Source organism: Lytechinus variegatus, chromosome 4, assembly GCF_018143015.1.
Source record: "Lytechinus variegatus isolate NC3 chromosome 4, Lvar_3.0, whole genome shotgun sequence".
Classification (NCBI taxonomy): Eukaryota; Metazoa; Echinodermata; class Echinoidea; order Temnopleuroida; family Toxopneustidae; genus Lytechinus; species Lytechinus variegatus.
This window is the reverse complement of record NC_054743.1, coordinates 59,886,467-59,908,988: the sequence shown is the minus strand read 5'-3', so window position 1 is coordinate 59,908,988 and position 22,522 is coordinate 59,886,467. Positions and strand designations below refer to the sequence as shown.

Here is a 22,522-nt window from a genome sequence, read left to right as displayed (position 1 = left end):
GACAAACATGTTAAGAAATTCAATTCCATTTAATGTAACAAAAGTTTTTGTAAAATTGCTCATTTAAGAATTTGGTATTAATCATGTTAACAAAGTAATCGGAATTAAATAAATATCATGGTCTGCAATAAGTCATGTTTTCTAAGCCATTGTCCTTGTATGTTTAAAAATATAACTGTACACATCCGTGTACATGCATTTTAATCAAAACTTATCTACAAATATTGTAATACACCAATTACCCAACAATTAATACAAATATTTACTTAATTAATCAGCATTTGGCTAAATACGATGTGCCCGCGTTTACTATCCAACATGTTATCCAACTCAAATGGAAAATTGTCATTGTCATGAGAAATATGAAAAAAATCTGACAATAAGCTATACGATATTTGAAAGCGCAATATAAATCTATAATTGTATTGAGGTATACGTCACATAATAACATTGTTTACTGGCCCGTATTCTGAAATGCTGCAGTCAGGTTTAACTTAGACCATGGTCTAACTCTGTGCTAAAATTATGGGAAGCCAAAAAGTGTCAAAAGTTTTATTACGTTGTAGATCAGATCTCTATCATGTCTTTATATGTTTCTTACGTTTACTGAGCTTTTCCCTGATTCATCGACGTTGGAGGCAATCATCTATTTATCCTTCCTACACAATTATGAATGATTTGAGAGCCAAATGAGCTGAAATATTACATCTCTACTGTTAGTGATTTATGTCACAATTGGCTATCCATACTTAAACCACAACTTTAAACAGAGGTGTGATATCTGAATTTAATTTGAACCCGACTTCAGAATACGGGCCACTGTCTTTTCAAATGAAGATGAAGTGACCAATCCTCCATTTGTTCTTATACACAGTGATATAGATGTCATCTTTTTTAAACGTATGAATCGTTTACCCTATAAACAGTATTCATAAATTCTATAAAAACTAATATTTTCCTTCTGTAAAGGGAAATAAGAACCCTTTTACACCGTAAAAAATCGTAATTTGAATGATTCCAGTGAAAATATTGCTAAATACGAATATTTAGCACGTGTGAAACTAAACTAGAGCATGATGAGAATCACGAACGCTAATCACAGTCACGATAACAATAGCAATCATTGCAGGGATGATTCAAGATTCACGTGTGAAAAGGTCCTAATATTCTGGAATGCTAGAGAAACCGCCCTTCCACACGGAAAAAATCGTAATCTGAATGATGATTCCAGTTAAAAAATAAGGCTAATGACGAATATTTAGCACGTGTGAAACCAAACTAGAATATCATTAGAATCACGAACGCCAATCACAGTCACGATAACAATAGCAATCATCATTGTAATGATAATTTAAGATTCACATGTCAAAAGGCCATTTACCCGATATATAAACGGGCCTATATAGCCGGAGACCCAGGGCCTTTTCACACGTGAATCTTGAATCATCATTGTAATGATGATTGCTATTGTAATCGTGACTGTGATTAGCGTTCGTGATTATAATCATATTCATGTTTGTCTCATACGTGCTCTGAATATTCGTCAATAGCCTTATTTCAAACTGGAATCATCATTCAAATGATGTTGGAAAGGAGAGAAATCAATGAAACAGAATGGTGAAGTTTGAAAGATATCGGACAAGCAATAAGGAATTTATAGCAGTTTTCACTAAGACTATATGTAGATTTCAAATTGGCAACTTGGTAAGTATTATGTCAAGGGGCAAAGACTACTTTCCCATAGGTCATGTACTCAATTATCAGGGAATTATGGCTTTCTCCGATCAGTATGCATTCCCTTGGGCAGTAATCTAAATCTAACCCAGCCAGTACACTGTATATTGTTTATTCCCTCATGAAAGAGAAATATAATTTGAATTAAGATTTTGAAAATAATGAAAATTTAGCAATTTTATACAATGAGGTAGAAGGAAGAGTGGTCCTTGCCTTACATCACTTGCGATCGACAATGATCGATCCGATCAACCACAACTATGGAAAGCCGGCAACGCCAACATCTGAACTGCATGTTTGTTTGAAATATGTCGTAACTCTTCTGGAAGACGGGGCCCTGAAGTCGCTTTCGCTGTCACGACTGTGACTAAAAATAACTGAATAAGCAATCTTATGAATGATATGATTCCCAAAGCCTCCATGAAAGCAAGAATATATTGTGGTCATAAATAAAAAAAAGTTTCAATATGTATTTCTTTTCTTCTGTCTAAATAAATTGCATAGAAATGTTTAAAAACATGTAAGGAATGTATATTCATATATTTAAATTAAGAAGAGAAAGAAAAGATCGTATATTCATAAGCGATTCATTATACTTCATAATACACACAAACACACTTACACATCCCCCCCCCACACACACACGCTTCCAAATCAATTTGAAAAGTACCCTCTCTTTTCAAGAAATGAGTCAACATACTGTCAAGTTCTGAGAACATCAACAGATATTGACATTTTACAATTATTCTCCACGTTTCCTGCATTCCCTATACCTTATTAACGTTGCAAATAAATATCATCTGAATAGAGATTTCGGGTTAAAAGTGAATGACAACATCCTTCTGATTATTCAAGAGTAAAATGAAAAAAAAATTACACATTGTGAAGGATTATATTACATACTACCAAGAAGCACAATTTAATAGGAATCTTCCGCGTAATTCCCGATGCACATCATTTGAGTATATATGTTCTCAGATTCCCTTTTGAAACTAAAAACACTTAACTATTTCTAGACTTTCCTGTCAGGGAGATCAGAGGCGGGTCTCCTAAAAGAAAACGGAATAAGTCTCCGCTTGCGTAACATTTTCACTTTAAATATTTTGTTACGGATCTCCAAAAGAGTGGGACACGGGGCCTCTGGGTCACAAGTTATTTTCCCCTTTGACAATTGCTCCGGGCTTCATGTCGTCTTCGATGTAGTTTTAGGGTAAGTGTTGAAATATGATTTTATGTTAGGTTTAGGATAGAGTATAGTGAAGTTGGTCATTCGATTAGTTTTTGAAATTTAGGGCGCCGCGGAGCAACTGGCGCCGGAGCAAATATCATGGAACCGCCGCTGGATCAGTTCTATTATTTTGCTCTTGCGACAATCTCTCCAATGGAAAATCTGCACAGTAGTTAAGCCGAAACTCAACCTCCAAAACTATACACAGTAAACCCTTATCTTTAAATTCCTTGTAAGCAAAACCTTTTTCAACTGAGATTTTATGACCGGAACTATTTATGTCACAGGAGCATATGCCGTAACACTGCATTAGCCACTAAGGGAGATATGAACACTAAATGCTCCAAAACGGTGTTCACGAAAGTTATTTTTCGATAACCAATTCTTTCTATGGTACTAATCGCAAATTACTTTGTAGAATAAATAGGATTATCAATGCTTGGATCGTCGTGCTCTACAGTTGTAGTTGGTAGCCCTTCTTCTGGTTTCTCTGGTCCAACCTGTACCTTGCTTGACTTCCGGTGATGAATGTAAAGCAATATAGCTCCTAGGATGATCAAAGCACCGACTCCACAGCATACCCCAATGATGATACCGAGGTTATCCGGTTTGGTTGGATCCTTGGTAACCGGTATATACCGGATCGACAAGGAGGCTATGTTGGACAACTCCCCTACATTCCCGGTCTCGTCCCCAGCCCTAATTGCGAAGTAGTAGACAATATCTTGTCCTCTTTCAGGAAGAGTAACGGTGATGGTTTCAGTAACCCCTGATGGGTTGATGTTAGAGAGGTTCCCGTAGACGAGCTCATCCTGTGTGATCTCAACGCAGTTGCTGAAGTTCGTTCTGACAGAGGAGTAGTTCGTTGAATAGCGAAATTCGTATTTGAACGCTGTTTAATGGATTTAAAAACGACAAAAAATAGGCTATTAGGGTTCGCATCAACGCTTCGCACAAAATTATTGAGGGTTAACATTCTGAATTAAAAAAAATGATTATTTCATGAAAACTATTTCGAAATTAGTGTGAGCAGAGTTATGCCTTAACCGTGAATGCGCTACGGGCCTAATTGACAGATTCGTTTTCAATAAGCCTATTTAAAGGCAACAGAAAATATTTTTTAAAAAGTAGCGGGATATTTTTTTCAGAATGGGACATGATAAGGAAACGACAAGAAAAGTTTCCAGAAGGTTGAAATGCCACAACTCATGTGTTAGGGTGACAGCAGAATGATTCGATGATTAAAGCAAATCATACAGCGTCACTTTTTTTTTCTCAATTGAATATCAGGGATATCCGAGAGCTGAAATCCTAATTAGCTGCATTTAATTAACAGGAGTAAAAAAAGGGGGGTGTCATTTGTGATAGAAGAGTGTAACGTCATATTTCACTAGGACAGACCAAATTCCTATCTAATCAATTGGAAAAATGTTTACAGTTGATTCGGCGATTCTCATGGAAACGTTCCACATCAATCACATACGGGCATTTTAATGTACTGCAGATGTACACCCTTTAAAATACATGACAGATTATTTACCCGTTCCTTGGTCTAGGTCATCTCCTACAGCAGTCCAGCTGAGTGTCACTGTGCTGTTATCGTATGAAAATGAGGTATACACCAGGTCCTGGATACGAGAAGGTGGCAGGATGTCCGTAGCGTTTGGTGAGTAGCCTTCGACTTTGAAGACTCCTCCCGAGGCTGTACGCATGAAGGAAGGAGCAGTTGCTTCCTCCAATCCTTCGAACTGGGCGTCCCTTTTAACTGAATGGAAGCAAATATATCACTGTTTTCCTTTATGCAACACATTATTATGTGTGGATCATCTAACGAATCATCAATGACGAATGTGTATACCGTCCATCGTTTAAAGGAATATGACGATAAAAATTGGCTTTTATAGAACGCTTTAACAATCTACGATCGCTCAAAGCGCTTGACAATCATTATTAGCCGGTCACTGGATTCATATCATTTTAGCAGCCTGTTAGGCGCACACAGTTGCTAAACCAACCACAATGACGGTTGTTTCCAACCGGTACCCAATTAGCGCCAGGGTGAGCCTGAGTGGCAAACTGTGGATTGACGCCTTGCCAAAGGATGCTAGGCATGTAGGCCGTGGTGGGATTCAAACACATTACCCTCTGATTACAAGGCAAGAGCCAGAACCGCTACACCACTTCGCTTTCACACTGCAAATTAAATGAATCGACGAGCAGAATTAATTTCCATCATTTTTCCAATGAAATACGAATCCCTTGTTTATACTCATATTTCAACCGGGCCCTGGGCCCCGTTGCAGAGTTTCCGTGCCGCGACGTATGAAGGGTTCAAGAATACAGTAACTTTATTGTAAATGCCCATCGAAATGACGCGGCACAGGACAGTAGGGGGAGAAAGGTCTTGGCCAAAATTTGTGTACCAGAACGAATGTTTCGTCTTAAGTTTCGGAGCTGACAAAAAATTCGAATGTGAAGATTGTCCAGAGTCAAGGACTAAACTGCTGATTTCATTCATCAATAACAACAAAGACATTGGGTTGCTCTTTGTCATGAAGAGTGGTTGACAAAACATTTTCTATGTTCTTGAAAGCGCTCTGTATCGATCGCTATGCAAAAATTCCTTAGTATGTTCAAAGGTGTCCAGTTGCTTACAATTTTTTTCAGTTTTCAAAGACCTTCCGTTATTCTTTGAAGGGCATTTGTGCGTTTGAAAATACATTTTCTCTGTCTTGAACCATTCGGATATCGCGAATAGGAAACTGTTTACTATTGAGGTATCTCTGCCATCCTAGGCATCTTCGATGAAATTCTTGATTTTGATTGGCCGTTGAGTAATATGTTACAATTGGATGGCAAAGTTACTTGTGACGTTCATGCAACGTAGTCTGGAACACAAATTGCATTCGAAAAGAATACACTGGATTTTACTAACCTCTTAAAATATCTGGAGATTCCACCATGGTACTATATCCAAGGGCATCGATCTTGACGTTGTATCTGCCATTAGAGGTGAAGTCTAGAAAATATCCTGAATATGTACCGTCATCCTTGGATAAGTCAGATCCTAATGAATGCAGAGTGAATAGAACACAAATATCAATATTTTTTCTGCATCATCGAAGAAATGTGAGGAATGACCACGTGCGGCTCTACGGTGGGGGCAGAGGGGTAACCGCCCCCATGGTATTTCAATTAGTGGGGAAAAGACAAAATAACGACAAAAAAGAAACCAAAAATGTAAAAGAGAAGAGAGAAGAACGATATGTTGGTAACTCTATACTGACTACGAAATACAATTGGGCAAAAAATTAAGTAGCCCCTGCTTTCAAATACCCAAGATTTGAAGGACCTTGTTAATGTCATCGGATCATCACTTGCAGACATTCCCAAATGTCAGTTGTTTCGTCACACACGGCGCCCTGAAATAAAATCCAATTCTCACGATCTACTCACCTGCTCCGTTATCAAGTAGCTCCTTTGTGGTCGTTGAGGACGAGTCCGAAATAATAGCCGTGACGTCAGCATTTAGAACGGGTAGATAGTCCTTTTGTACCAATGCATATATAGCTAAGGCCGGATTCTGGGTGAAATTTACCTCCTGAAACATATAAACGGAACAGATCAAGAGAAAAATGCGAGGGCAAAATTTATTTTGAAACCCTTGAAAATTCACGAGTTATGACGTAGATAAATAGGATGAATTATAGCCATGTCCTATAGGTGAAATACATGGAGGACACTTCAATTATGAATGTTACAGAAATAGGTCATTGTCGTTAATACATTGATTTTAAAGAGCGTGTTTTAAGGCAATGACAAGATCGAGACATTTCGTCGAAATCGAAACTTTGAATTACGTATTGACGTGGAAGCCGACTAGACTGTATTTATTCATCTGTAGTAGTTGTGAATGTTTTATAAAGCTGCACTTAATTATCGTAATATGTTCATGAAAGATTTTACGCGCAGGCGCATGTACATCCAGCGAGCGCGGTAAGTTTTTAATATAACGCCCTGAGAACAATATTTTAAATCAAATTTATAATGATCCATTTTTCTCCCCTCCCACGTTCAACCTTGCTTTACGTGCATTTGTTTGATTAATTGAGTATCGATCAATTCCAATATCAAAATATATTTGTCTAAATTTAAAACTCTTGTTGGAATGCTCCTGAATCGTGCAAGTGTCACGCATTGGCACGACTCAAGTCGTGCCAGTGCGCAAACTAGTCTTGAACTGGCGTGAAGTGTGCGTAAACACGTCGTGACACGTCATGACTGCGTGCCATGTCGGGACGAGAATTTTAAAAAATTTCAAAATTTTGGTCACGACAAAATTTAGCGACCGGGTCGTGAACTATGCGCAAACTGTTCGTGAACTCGTCGGGACGATGCGGGAGGATGCGTGCCAGTGTGTGGCAATGCGCACCATGCCACGACTGTCACAAATAGTTCACGAACAGCTCACGTCGAGTTCACGAATAGTTCAGCACGACACCGTCCGAATTGCACAATCTCGTCGTGCCAATGCGGGAAGTGCGTAAACTATGCGTGAACTCGTCGTGCCAGTTCGTGTCAATGTGGACACTGACGGGCACGCATTCGTGAACAAGTCGTAAACAGTGCGGGAGTCTCCCAGTTCGTGCCCCAAAATGGCATGACTTGCCACGACAAAAATCGTGGAAGTGTCAGCCTGGCTTTATGGAGTGGAGCAGGTGTGATCGGGCATGCAATGTATAAGAAAAAAAATCAGCTATTTGAAATTAAAAAAACATTTCATTCTATAATTGTGCGTAAAACAAAATGAACCCATATTAAAATGCTACTAAAAAACAGCTTCTACAGCTCGGTTGACACTTGCACGCACTGTGGTTCCCGCATAGTTTGCGCATGGGCACGCACTCATGCGGGCCAATGCGCGAACTATGCGTGCCAGCTTGCGGATAGGTGCGTGGCAGTGCGTGAAATGCGTGCCAAAATTTTCAACATGTTGGAAATTTTGGCACACATCACAAATTCGTGAACTGTTCGTAAACTATGCGCAACCTAGTCTTGCGACTGCGTGGCATTAAAATAGAAATTTCGTGGCGCAAAGAATAGAAGGCACACCCCCGGGGTAGTGGCACGCAGTTCACTACTAGTTCACGACAGGGTCGCGCAGACTTTGCGCATAAGCCAAGCATACTTCACGCATAGTTCGCGAATGATATGCGCATAATTGTGAGTGCAGACCACGTGATCAGTGTGAGTCGTCCTAATCAACGAACGTAAAGGGTGTCAACATCAGAACGTTGAATATTTAAATTTGCGCTAGATACGTCACACAATAGGGTGCCGTGAAAATTTGCTGAAAGCACATCGGGACGCGTATTTTTTTTTTACACCACTGCTCCGCCAAAATCCCCAGAAATACGAAAGAAACGACTCGCGGGCAAGTCTAATCTGTGCGCTCTTGAAAGCAAAGCTCTCGGAATTCCCGCGTGAGATGTGCATGTATGAACCCGGTGTATTAAGTTGAATGAATTATCCAAAACCACCTGAAATCATCCCGTTACCACATTATTTTCTTAAGGTTATTGTTGATATTATGGAAAAAGGTTCTAAAAACCATTTTAATTTGTAACTGAGCTGATTTTGTATTGACAATGAAGATGTAAAGGATATTGTCTATTCAAAGTCTTGTGGCGAATTGAATTTGCTGAAAGAAAGTGTGGTGAGGGCACTTTTAGTATTTTTCCTACAGTAGGGGAAGGCGGGGTAAGTTGAGCAAAGGGGCAAGTTGAGCCACCAGCCCCAGGCCAGTAATGAATGAGTCAGACATTGTGGTGGTGTTATGTATTGATGACCCATAGCATAACCCCTTACCCCACCACATTGTTTTCAACTTTGAAACAAAAAGTAGTTTTTTAGAGGGTAAAATATGAATTTCAGCCAAAAAAGTAAAAAAGAGTGTGAAATAGATAAGTGCTTTATAAACACACACGTCTTTAAATATGATAAAGACATGATAACAACATTATTAGTCCATGTATGGATCTTCATTCTTTTCATAGTCTTTTATATGCATAATAAATGTGTGGATACAAAATTATCGCACTAAGTTCGGACTGGAGTAAGTTGAGCCGAACAGCATGGGGCAAGTTGAGCCATGGTAATTCCTATGGTAATATATCTTAAAAAACAAACAAACCATAAAAATCGATTGAAATGCTGGCTGAAAGGAGCAAATTTACATGACTACTCTTTTCCTTTTAAAGGATTTTAGTATTTATAGAGAATTAGCAAGTAAAAAGACTTTAAACAAATAAATTGACATGCTGGTTCTCCCCTCATACATTTTGTACATAGTTTTTGTGGCTCAACTTACCCCAGAAGTGGCTCAAACTTACCCCATATATGGGGCAAGTTGAGCCATTTGACATCATTTTTTTTCAAAGGTCACGATGACTTTCAGTGTGGGGATAGAAAGTTATATATAGGTGGAAAATATTTCAGAAGAATTAAATTTCAAGGCAAGGTACTTATTTCGACAAGATTATTAATCATATCAATTCTAACATGCAAAAAGCAAAAACTGTCACAACTTACCCGCCTTCCCCTATACAGTGCGTATCAAAAAAAAAGTTTACACTTAGAAAAAATCCTGTAAAATTATACATTTGTAATATCCTGAAGATTTTTTCACATTTTAACATTGATACAGGTCCATTTAAGCAAATGACGATAAAAACTGTTGAAAAATATTTCCGCTTGAGTGAGCACCACTTACTTTTGAAAAGTTAGTGAAAAATGATTTGCGCAGAACTTTGAATTAGTTATGCCATTAAAAGTAGACCTTAATCATGAATAACACGTGGAATTTAGCTAGTAAAATTGATTTGAAGATATCTTTTACCTATTTAACTTGTTTCTTTGCCCAAACCACTTCGAGGAGTGCATTGCGCCACACCCCACTCCCCCACACAGCGAGGCCATCGGGACGATATTTGCTTTACACTGAGCTGTGAATTACATGAAATGTCTTAGGCTTGATTTTCATTTTTTTAATCGTTGTCAAGCTTGGAAAAGGTGTGGAGAAACAAGTATTAAATAAAAAATGAAATGTAAACCCACTTTAAATGATAAAAACGTAGTGAAAAAGTGCTAGAGATGTCTGATATAAACTTTGGTTCAGATTCAGCTATGTCCTCAGATCCAGCAGGCACAAACATGGTAAAAGTTGTGTATACTAAGTGATAAAATTTCAATTTGGGTGGCAAAATTGTTAGAAAATGCTTGAATGTATCCGTTTTATTTCAATTGACTAAAAGTGCAAGGGAAATGTATGAGAAATGTTTCACAGGGTAAGTTTGATTTCAGTCTTTCCCCTTGACACAGCGTACAAACGGGCATTTCTGCGCAAACAGATTTCTGCGAGCTTTACAAAAATGGACAGTGCTCACTCAAGTGTAACATTCTGTCAAAACTTTTACTTTCATTGGATAGATTAGACCCAAACTCAGGATTGTATGTGAAAAAATTACCCACATGTTGTATATTTTTAAATTCCCAGGGCTTTTTCAAAGTGTAAACTTTTTTTGATACGCACTGTATAGGCCTCACTAACGTCCCTACGGGGGGGGGGGGGGCAGGGGGGCAGTCTGCCCCCCTGACGAGTCACAAACCATGCAAGGGACGTATCCCTGCCCCCCCCTGACGAGCTTGAAGCCCTTTTTTTTGCTTGTCAATTTTTTTTTCTGGTACGAAATCCTATATTTGTGGTTGAAGACCTAGTTATTTTATTTTTTTTTTTGCTTGTCAAATTTTTGGGCGGACGAATTTGCCCCCCCCGTGAAAAATCCTAGGTACGCCACTGATATAGGACTTCTAGTATTGACTTGTTCTGAGGTTTTCCCAACCTTAAATACTTTTCAGAATCACGTACAGAGTATACATTTGCAGCAATTTGTACGTAGTGCACCTGTTGGATAAAGTTCAGTAGTAGCTGTGATCTGAGAAAGATGAAAAGAGCCCGAAAAGAGAAGAGAAGCTATAAGGGTGGGGAGTGCGAAGGAATAGAGATAAAGGGGGAGAGCTAGGAGATACAAGGAGATTGATTTGGAAAAAAAATATATTGTGAAAAAAAAATCAAAAGAAATGGACCTTAAGCAAGAGGGGTGGGGGAACAAAACAAGAGTCTACCCAAGCAGAAAAATCAGATGAACAAAACGAAAACGTTCATTGGACATCTAAATATTTATGAAATTTTAATCACATGAAAATATGGGGAAATCACATGACAAATTGCCGATTTCATGAAGTCATGGATGCACCACTAACCATTTATTTTGTTTACAAATGTATTTATACTGCAAAAAAAAATCATTATTTGACCCATCACATGATTTTTTCAGAACTCGAATCAAGCCTTACATAAATTGTTATGTAGGCCTTCTTAAAATATAATGAACTCAAAATATTGAGCTTGACTATATTTTTACACCTTTAATCACTCAATTATTATAAATATTGAATCATAAATTCATATTTTCAAGGTTGTTAAATAGAACTATAAAGTCTGTAATAATGGAAACATGAAAAGCATATCTATCATCTAGATATCCTGGAAAAAGTTTTGAGGAAATCAAAATTTCGAAAAAAAATAAATTTTGTAGTAATGATTAATGAACTATGGTTAGTCGTGCACCTATGATGTCAGCAAGTTGGTAATCGCTTGGTGATATTCACTTCATTGAAAATTCATAACATTCTTATTAGTTGTCCGATTTCCCTCAAACTTTTTATGCCCTTTCTGTCAATCTGATTTTTCTTGTCCCGTTGAAAAAAAAGTTATTTTGGCGTAGACTTTCCTTTAAAAAACTGAGAAAGAAAGAATTAATAGAGAGGTAGAGAGAAGATCGTATCTGCCAAATAAAAATGATAATAATAATGATCAAAATATGACTAATATAAAATCATATTTCTAGAGCGCATATCACTGCAGAAGCAGTCCCTATGTGCTGTGTAATTAACTAGAGAAAAGCAAAGGTATCAAGGTGTACTTATCAATAATTACAGACCAAATTTATCGACAAAGTGATTGTGCCTAATTTAATGGGATTTAATGACAACAAAATAAAGTATTTTTTGTATTGGGCAAAAAGCAAGAGGACAATGCAGAGACCACTGTCGCCTAAATCAGAACGGAGAATGCTGGAGAGACTCAGAGAGAGAGGGTGAGTGCTGAAGATCAGAGAGGTGAAAATTCTAATCGACGAAGAAAAGAAATCTTGTCTATCTGCAGCTAACCCTCGCTAGTTCTTTGTTTCATGTATCTGAATGTCTGGAGGTGCCATAAGTGCGATTAGGTCCCTACAAACTAAACGCTTTTAAAAAGCTATATATCTATATTGAAATCATAAGGTTTGTTTTGTATGACCATATTGAACGAAATCAAGATGTGTACGACGAAACGTGTGTGGTCAACGTGTTAGACTCTAGCGCGAGCCGTTTCTGTGGGGTTTTTCAATATTTTGGCGGAGCAGTGGTGTAAAAAAAAAATACGCCATCGGGACAGTGCGGGAACAATGCGTGAACTATGCGCGAACTATGTGTGAATTATGCGCAAAACATGTCGTGAACGTGTCGGGACATTGCGTTAACTGATCTAGCCAAGTCGTGCCATTAGTAACCCGCACTGGCACGCATCAATGCGGGGCAATGCGGGCACCACAGTGCGTGCAAGTGTCAACCTGGCATAAGACGATTAAATAATTTCTTATATGTGAAAAAATGAAATATTCACTTACAGGTGATCCTAACAATGCCGTTACTGTGATTGGTGAATAGTCTAGAGTCGTTGGTTTAGAAGTTACAGAAATGCTAGCATGATCCTCAACTTGTATGAACTTTATGGTTAAATTCCACAAACCAGCCTTAAAGAAACAAGAACAGGGAAAAAATTGAGAAATATTGATAATGGAATGTAAAAGAATAAAAATGCTAAAAATGAAAAGGTTGTTCATCATGATAATGAACGGTATTTGGGTAACGTCATTTATGTGTGAAAAACATATAAAGACTTCGACACCAACAATATGTCACAGTCACATTCACACAAGTGCTAGAAAAGGAAAGATCGAATAGAGTATCGAACCGCGGTGATCATAATAATGAAGTGTTGGTCTACAAAATGTTTTAAAAGAAACTAAGAAGCAAAAACAATGTAAACACACTACATCACCCCAAAAATTAGTTGGCATGCATTTTCGGATGATCTGACACGAAAGCTAAACAAACAAATAAACGAATGGAGGGGTCAACTCAGTGACAGATTTTACTAGTTTTTATATATTTTTTTTCGGGCGAGCCTGAAGATCCCGTATTTGTAGCACATAGGAAAATTAGAGAAAGAAACAATTTAAATGGAGGGGGATAGGTTATTAACTCAGTGGCAGATTGCATACGTCGTTATTAGAAACGTTACCTGGGTAAAAGGAATGTTTATGGAGATGAGATCATTGGCGTTATCGTGATGATAACCAGGATAATTACGGTCGATCGTAGTACCGTTTGGGCCAGTGAGTATGACATGTAACAGATTACCGCCCTGCGTCCATGCCACAGTGACGACCGTATCGTTGCCGAGGCCCTCGTCGATGACCACGGGTATACTGTAGATACCGGGAATGGGCTTGATGAGGAGATCGTCAACGTATATCTGGGTTAATTTTGGATAGAAAGGATGATTTTTTTTTCGCCATCATATGAGTTTAGAATGACAATAATTATAGACGTACGATGTTGCTAGTGTTTTAAAGATTTCTGAAAAGAATGTCTTTCTAAAGGCTGAAAGAAAAGGTGGCGCAGAGAATTTCATAGAGAAAGTGAAAGAAGACAGACTATTCAGTTGTTGTTTTTTTTTTCAATTTATAACAAAATCCCTGCTAAGTTCGAACAAAAATGAAACAGATCGATCTCTTCACTCTACCAGAAAGTCGTAATACTTTCTGTCGAAGACCGCTTATTTTTATGTGAGGAAATCAGAATATCAAGGAATAAGTTCATCACCAATGTTTGTGGGATAAAGAAATCGAGTGGAAAATCATTTTCTGAATTTCTCCAATTGTATTTATTGTAAGGTGTCTTCACCTTATTATCTGGAATTTCTTGCGACCAATAATCCATAATAAAGAGTATTTTACCTATAGGACTACACCTCGGGGTAAGACTTAACAAAAAGTGTTACGAGGGAGAAAGCGAATAGAATATAAATATAATTAATCAGATTATGTTTATCTTATGTACTTCAGTACATGAAAATCACAACCAATGGTAACTAGTTAACATATTAACGAACCTGTGTTGGGACTGTTTCCGTGCCAATATCGGGCCTCTCTGTAATTGTTCTCTGGAATGCTTGCTGCAGACACGGTCCAGTCCCAGTGTCCGAGCAAAAGCTTGATAAGCCTGATGTTCTTGCTGATAGATCCTCCATTTTCGGATCGGCTGCGTTGCTTATGGTGATGGTGTCAATGATGACACCTGCTTCTTCAATGTCATCGTACGTGTCTTCAATGTACGGATATACATTCTCACCACCGTCACTGAGGAGTAAGAGGTATCCACCCTCTGCAAAAGATCCAAGTACCTGGCAAAAGAAATTAGAATTCGAGTATTAACGATTATGCAATGATAACGTGCAAAAAGGACATCGAAAAAATAGCCCTCAAACACAAACTGCAAGATACTTTCACAAAAACTGATTAAACAACGAATTGCCACCTTCCTGTATTCCCATCACAATGATCTCTTGATAACTTTTATAAGCATAAATCTGAAAGGTGTTATACAAAAAAACCACTGACTAGTTGTCTAATATCACTAGGTAATGATGTTTTCAATCTAAATTGTAGGTAGCACTTTTCCATTTGCGTAGATCCTGGGGGTGAGGGGATATCCCCCCTCACACGCACACCCACAGACGCACCCTTACACCCTCACACATAAACACACACTTTTCGGAGAGTGGGGATGGCATGTACAATCACCCCCGTCCCCTTCCAATTTTGAAGACAAAAACAATTTTTTTTAATCATCAAATTATTAGTTTATTCTTAATGAGTGGATTCATCTTTAAATGTGTAAATACTAAATGGGTCCAATATTGCATTAAAAAGTGCCAAATTTCTCGCGCTCAATCTTACATGAATGTTGCAATGACGAATCCCTATACGTTCGGCTTTACTGCAAATGTCATATCCACTGCATCATGAGAGTATGGTTATGATTCGTCCATGTATGAATCCAATGATTTTTAAACATGGTTATAACTTTGATCATAAACCAATAAAATCATCATTTAAATACACTGGCATGATTTTGGAGGGGGTGCCAAATCCAGGGGATATTTTTGTATGAATACGATGAGTTACGATGAGTTACGATGACATAGATAATCAAGGCCGTCAACACTTATAAGGCATGTCAGACCGGATGTCAGGACAGCAATACATGTCCCACATCATTTATTTTTTAAATTTTATCTATTGTTATAGGAGATTTATAAAAGCGCATTAATTAACACAATCTAATACATATTTCAAGTACAAAATTTACCCTTTAACTGGCATCACCAAAAGTAACAGATTATGTTCACCGTGATATAAACCAGTACACATATACCTTGAAGTGGGGGTGTCCCAAGAATTTTGAATCTTCAGCTGAATATATTGCAATCAGCCCCCTCCCCCTGCTCAGACCGGATTTTCAAAGTAATAGGTGAATAGTAAGGACTGCACTCCAATGCCTTGTAAAATCCCGCATCCAAATCGGCTTTAAGTCGCTGCCGATGATGACGTCATTACGATTTGGAATTGAATTTGTTTTATTCATTCAGGAAGGCTCGACTTAATTTCGATTTAAGTTCTCCGACTACTATTCTAAACTCTAATCCGTTAGATATTATTAGTTTGAATGTCCATATCAAAAGTTATCACAATTTCTTTGAGATTCGGATCGCAACGAATCACAAAGTGTGAGTCGGTCTTTATATACACTCATATCCTTCGATGTGGGGGTGTCCAAAGAATTTTGAATTTCAGCTCAATATATTGCTATCACCACCCCCCCCCCCCCTGCTCGGACCGGATAAACGCCACTGCTCGTTTCATAGTAATAGGTGAATAATAAGGACCGTACCTCGATGCCTTTTAATATCCCGCATCCAATGCAGGTGGTACCAGTTGTTCCTGAAGGTAAGTTGTTGACGAGTCCTTCTCGCGAAGACGTATCGGTGATATCCGTAAGAGAGGCTCTTACTGCGGCGTCAGTTGAGAAAGTAACGATTCCGAGTTTGCTGTTTTCCGGAATTATATTCATAATGTAATGAATAGATGATTGAATCATTCGATCAAATCGATTCCCCTAAACCAAAAATGAGATTGGAGAAGAGTGTAACAAAGTGTTTATTGTAAATGGACGGGACAGCAGATGCAGATCAATTGAAAATAAAGTTGTTTTTAGTTTTAAGAAAAATACAGGCTCGTATTCTGAAGTCCAGTCTCACTTATGCCATGGTCTAAGTCTGGGCTGAAATTATGGGAAGCTATGTGTGTCAAGAATTTGTTTACACCATAATGCTTCTTGTGTTTACTTTGATCCTTCTCATGCAATGCCAAATTTGATAATAGATTAATTGCAAAATTCGATGTCACATATGGCTTTCAATAGTTAAACCACAAATTTAAATCAGTTTGAATTAAACATGAGTTCAGAATGTAGAGCTACAGACACATACAGATAGACAGCTACTGGCATGATAAGATCACTTTGAGGAATTGAGGGTGAAAACAATGGCAACTTGAAGCGTAGTATTACCTGAAAAGATGATGGCAGTAACATCATTAGTTCATTATCGTTGTGCTACAGAAAAGTAGTTTTAATGATATCAAACGCTTAAGGGGAAGAAAAATCAAAGGGAGAGACACAGAAGTGCAACTTACTGCCATACTACCACTGATGTCAAGCACAAGGACGACACTTCTGACCAAAGAGACCTGAAGGACTTCAAACCTGGGTGTGGTGTTAGATATTAATGATACACCATCCTGGAAGTCCGTTGTTCTGTCTAGCATGACTTTCCATGCACTGTCGCCCCCACAATTGATGTTCATGAGGTTTACAGCCAACGGATTGTGTACGCTATCCGGGTCAGAATCCTCCTCACAGAAATCCTCGACCTGGATGAGTGGGAAACAACGGGAGGGAAATAGGGAATAATGGTATGGATGCATGGTGCCCAACCATTCGGGCAAGAAACATGTCAGGTAATTTATTTGAAAGCGATTTCATTCGGTTAATACATACAAGATGCTAGTTAAGTGATTATTTTTTGTAAGTAAGATGGCATTCTGAGGAGAACGCAACCGAAGCTAAAAATATATACTTCCGTACGTTGAGAAGTTGAAAACCACTTCTTTCATTATTTTTCAGTGGCAGTAAAGACGATTTATTATTTTTATACTCATCCTTCACCAGTGACATAACTGACAAAACTAACATGAAAAGGAAGATAAAATCTTTTTATTTTTGACGGTTTTCTAATTGAAACTTCCTTGGTTGAACAACGAAATGAAAATAAAGAATTCCCGACTTCGGATTGTATATCTATGCTTCATAGGACAAAACCTACCGAATGTATGTGAGCACCTCTCGGTGCAAACAACAACGATGCTGTAGCTGTCTGTCCTTGAGTCTCGGGAACGAAGCGGCAGTCGGGATGATAACCAGAGTTAGGGTTTCTCTGACAAGGACTGCCTCCTGGCATCTCAAGGCTTCCTTTGATCTTGAGCGAGCAACGGGTCCCTTCTGTGCCACCGTATGGCGAATCGTAGGCAGGAGCACCCCCTCCTTTGCCGTCATAGTGCTCCTTGAACAACCCCCACCGGTAGTATCCCCAGCTACGGACGAGGACGCGATCTGTTGCCACAAGTTTAACCCGAAATAAAGATGTTGACTGTACAATCTAATTTTGTTTTAAATGTGGTTAGACCTATAGCGCATTCAATAATGTAAAAAAATATCAAATATGGAAGCACCTTTAAATTGGATATTAATATTATCAATAACTTTACATTTACCAGCTAAAGTAGGCAGTCACTTCAGTTAGAAATCTGCTATATTACCCTCTCCAATTTATGTGAGTTCTAATCCCTACTCTGCAATTGTTTCCACTTTGATAAAAAGGCCCGAGAGTAATATCAGTCGTCTATAAGGTCAGCCTCTATGACTAATTAACCTAGAAGTAAAATGTTTCCTAGGTAATTGGTTATACAGTGCGTTTTTATACCATACCTCGGCAGGGCGTGATAGCAAAGACACAATACCAAATATTGGTGGGAATTGATCTTTTAGGGCCTTGCATAATGACCTCATGAATACAAATTCAGCCCCAATGAGTCAATGTATTATTTGCCCGGGTCCTAACACTCAGAACCAGGCCAATCATGCTCAAGCGAAAAATGGTACAAAATTGGTAAAATACCCCCCAAAATGACGTCACGCTTTTGGCACTCTATATGATACTGCTTTTGACGTTGAAAGCACTTTTTTCTGTTTTCCCTACCTGTGTTGCCAAACTTGTCTTCTCTATACTCTTCATCAATGATGTACTTGGGTGTCATATGCATCAGACTCCCTTCCTTCCCGCAACCTGCTAGGTTGTCCACCAATGGCTCGTCATCCTCAAACTCGTGGACGATGATGTTGGCAGACCTTAGGGTCTCGGTTCTCGCGGACTGGTACTGGGACTGGATGGACCAGGTGTTTGGAACGAGGATCTTGATGTGTTCCCAGTAGACGTGCTGCTTACTGGCCTGGTAGAGACGCTGGGATGCTGATGTAAACATAGTCTGGGATAAGGGGGAAGTTTTTTGACGTAAATAAAGAGTGAACATTTGAAAAGAACAGTTTAAGATATAGTGATAATGGTGATTGCGGTGATGGTGATAATTGGTGATGAGGAGGAGGATGTTGTTGATGATAAATTGATGGTTTATGGTGGTGATTGATGATGATAATGATAACGAATACGATAATGGATTATGATGTCGTCAAAGAAGATGTTAAATAAATGGGTAAATCGATTCACTTATATTTTATACATAAATACAGTGCGTCCCCCAAAAAAAAAGATAATGAATAAATTGAATTAAATCAAAAATGTCCCTCTGATATAGGGCTGAATTAACTCTAAAATGTGGTAATATTCTCAAATAAGTTTTCATGAGTAGAAAGCCAATTTTACGATCTAATTTCTATGAAATTCGCTATTTCAGAAATTATCATTATAAAGGTGTATGAATGCACCTACATGTAGTATATAAACTCTATTTATATATTCATATTGGCCAATATTTCATCGGCATTACTAATTCACTCAAGAAATCTACATCAGATAACTGAACTCATTAGTGAACATGTCATAGAAAAACAAATATTTATATTAATCATATTGAGGATTTATTACTATGACCTTCGCTCTCGCCAATTAAATATCAGTGAATAAACAGGAAACCGGATTTGAAATGAAAGACGCTGAATTTAACTCACGAAATTACCATTCTAGAAACATCGTGGAATCAACTTGATAACAATTGAGGAATTTCATTTTTTTTAAGAAGACCAAATAACTAATCAATAAATGTGGGAGCAATATGAGCACAGGAATGTGATTTTAAAAAATGGTAAAGTTGACGACCTAGTTATAACATTGAGCATGTAACTTTTTATCTACCAAGAACTGAGCCAAAATGTCGTTAGTGATCAAAGGACCCTGTAATCTAGTCGAACTGTCTAGTCGATCCACACTTTACAAGCTTTGCTTTTTAGTGGATCCCCCTCATTTCCATTTATGCTCTATATTATACTGTTTTTTTCTGATTTACGAAGTAAGAATGACCCATAAAATTGTAGTTGATTTGTATTGCTTTATATTACTTTGTATTACGTTTTGAATGGAAATGAAATAAACGAATTGAAATTGAAAAAAAAACTGTTTTAACTGAATCTTTAATATCCACATAAACTATGTCAATCTCTGACTACATTATTACTAGTTAGTTATGAAATGTAATTAGATTTAATATGATCATTCCTCTCTTATCTTCGTTATCAGAAACATGAATTGTCACACGTCTATGCTTAGCCTGGCGTGTTTCTCTTTACAAGTTGACTTTGAATCTTAGATCCTCTAGATCTCACATCAAGTGTTAGCTCTTGTATCATTATCTCATTATTTATGTGTGATATGTACGTTCATGATTGTCAAATTACAGAAAGCATATTTTATGTAGTGTTGTCGAGCACCAGTATCCATTTCTACAAGAGCGAAGGTTAAACACAAAACCAAAAATATCCGGCGAAGATGAAACTTTTATCAAATAGAGGAGGATTTGTTTTATGATTTTATTACATTTTTATATTCATTTCAGTAACCTTCCATAAACAAATTCACAAAGATGAAGATACAATCAACAGAGTATGTAAAAATTTGTTTGATTTGTATCAAAGATAAATTTGAGGGGGGAAAAGGTCTCAAATTACACGCAAAACAATGAAGAAATTTGTATTTTCTACGGCTTTTTGCGCAAGAGTGCAAATGTTGCACCCACAGTCGTACGTCAACTTAAATCGAAACTGTTTTCATCAATGTACGAACGCGATACTGAACGAGCGGTGTCACCACTTCCGGTGAACTAGTACTAGTACGTCATAAGTCGCAGACAATCGAAAGCTTACTATTGTCATAATCTGGTCAAACAAAATGCAAAATAAAGTTGTCATTTTAAGTCGTCAAAATGACATCGTAAGGACGTCGTACATACGACGTATGAGGGGTATAAGCCAGTTCGTAGTTCCACTCTGCGCATGATCTGAAGATTCTGCGCATGATCAGAGGAAGGTAATTTGCACTAAAATGAGATGGTGGTTTAAAATTTAATGAGATAATCACCAACTTGGATGTCTCGATTATTCATATATTCTTTTTAATTGTGTTTTCATTTACATCCCTAAAAACACAACAATGCGTACACGAACGACTGGTATTTCACAGTTTGCCAAGTACATTGTACAACATGCTATACATGTATGCATTCAAAGTAGAAATGCAACAAATACCTTCATAGATTATTAATTGATGTGCTATTCTAGTCACCTGGTGTATTCAATTTCTTCATCCTGCTATGTAAGGCACGTAATATCTTGATTTGAAATCTGCCTATCTTAATGAAATAAATGAAAGGTCATTTGACCAAAATTGTCCATTAAGTAACTACGAACTGGTCTATTACCAGTTTACAACCAGGTTATGACGTCATTACGACCGTGTCTGCTATCAGGGTAGCGATTATGGTATCGTAAGGTTGGAGCAGTAGCGGATCCATTATTAAAAAAATCTCCTCCGACTTTTCTTTTTTTATAAACAAAAACAGTTTTTCTGCCACTATCATGCCTATAGACCAGAAATAGTAGTACTGCTTGAGGTATAGACGAATCAGTAGAGGTATGGAAGTAGAAAAGTGGTAAAAGTAGCAGTAATATCTCGGTTATTGCTGCTGCTGCTGGTGTTGATGGTGAAATATTTTGGTGTGGTAGCATCAACCTTCAATTCAGAAGCAGATTTTCGCCTTTACATTTTGAGTAGTTATATCAAAATAAGCTAAGAATGTAAAGTTCTTACTTTGAGATTATCGATGATGGTCGGATTCTCTTCCACTTGAGGATCGATTGCGATGAGAAGATTTGAATAGCCACCATCTTTCAGGGTGATGATATTCTTCTGTCCTGAAGCGACGCCTGCCAGAAATACCTCCAACAGTAGAAGCAGTGACATCCCGTATTTATACTCCATCGTTCTCTTCTTCTTTTTTTATGATACACTTTATTACTGAAGAGCCTATTTGACCTGTCGATTGCTTTGGTTTATCGCTTAGTTGCTGTGCAAGTAATTATAATATGCTGCCGAAATAAAACGTGCTTTAAAGAGCTCCGCAAAGGATCGTCATATCATGCACAATCAAACAATAACCTACTGTGAGCAAAGTTTATTTCATGCTCCATCTTAAACCTTTTGATTTGTGGAACATTCTGATAAGAGTGATGACGCAATAGCGAAATATAATTTGACGTAAATTATTTTTGATACGAGTTAAAGGGAGAAATCCCAATTCTTATTGCGTAAAAAGAGGCGACAAAAGGTCGAAAAGACTAAGTTCCGATTGTTTGTTCCCAAGTCCAATTACAGATGCGGATTTCTTTGTCCCAATTTCAAGGATATGCACTGTGCTAGAGTAAATACTAGGAAAACCTATCAGAAACGATGTAAGGTCTCATTGATATAATATCAATTGTCATGATTGTGTCCACTTCACATATTGGGACAATGGCCCTTTAGTTGTTTTCCAATCGTGGGACAAACAGAATATGACATAATTTGGGGGTTTACCCACCCTTTCTCTTGGCCCAGTTACATTATCACTTTATTTGTGATTTCTTTGTATGCTATTTGTACATGTA

The 22,522-nt window shown here is 37.8% G+C and overlaps 1 protein-coding gene across 1 annotated transcript; it reads right to left on the bottom strand.

The window, feature by feature from the left end:
* Positions 1-2,881: 2,881 nt before the first annotated feature.
* On the bottom strand, positions 2,882-21,756 carry LOC121413131 (calcium-activated chloride channel regulator 1-like). The gene is made up of 12 exons (XM_041605894.1): positions 21,687-21,756; positions 18,570-18,855; positions 17,637-17,923; positions 16,948-17,184; positions 16,145-16,369; positions 14,304-14,594; positions 13,431-13,664; positions 12,754-12,879; positions 6,419-6,563; positions 5,898-6,029; positions 4,503-4,727; positions 2,882-3,854 (listed from the first exon to the last, which is right to left on the bottom strand). The coding sequence occupies exons 2-12, from the start codon at positions 18,850-18,852 to the stop codon at positions 3,370-3,372; spliced, it is 2,670 nt and encodes an 889-aa protein (XP_041461828.1). The 5' UTR covers positions 18,853-18,855; positions 21,687-21,756; the 3' UTR covers positions 2,882-3,369.
* Between the last annotated feature and the right edge of the window lie 766 nt (positions 21,757-22,522).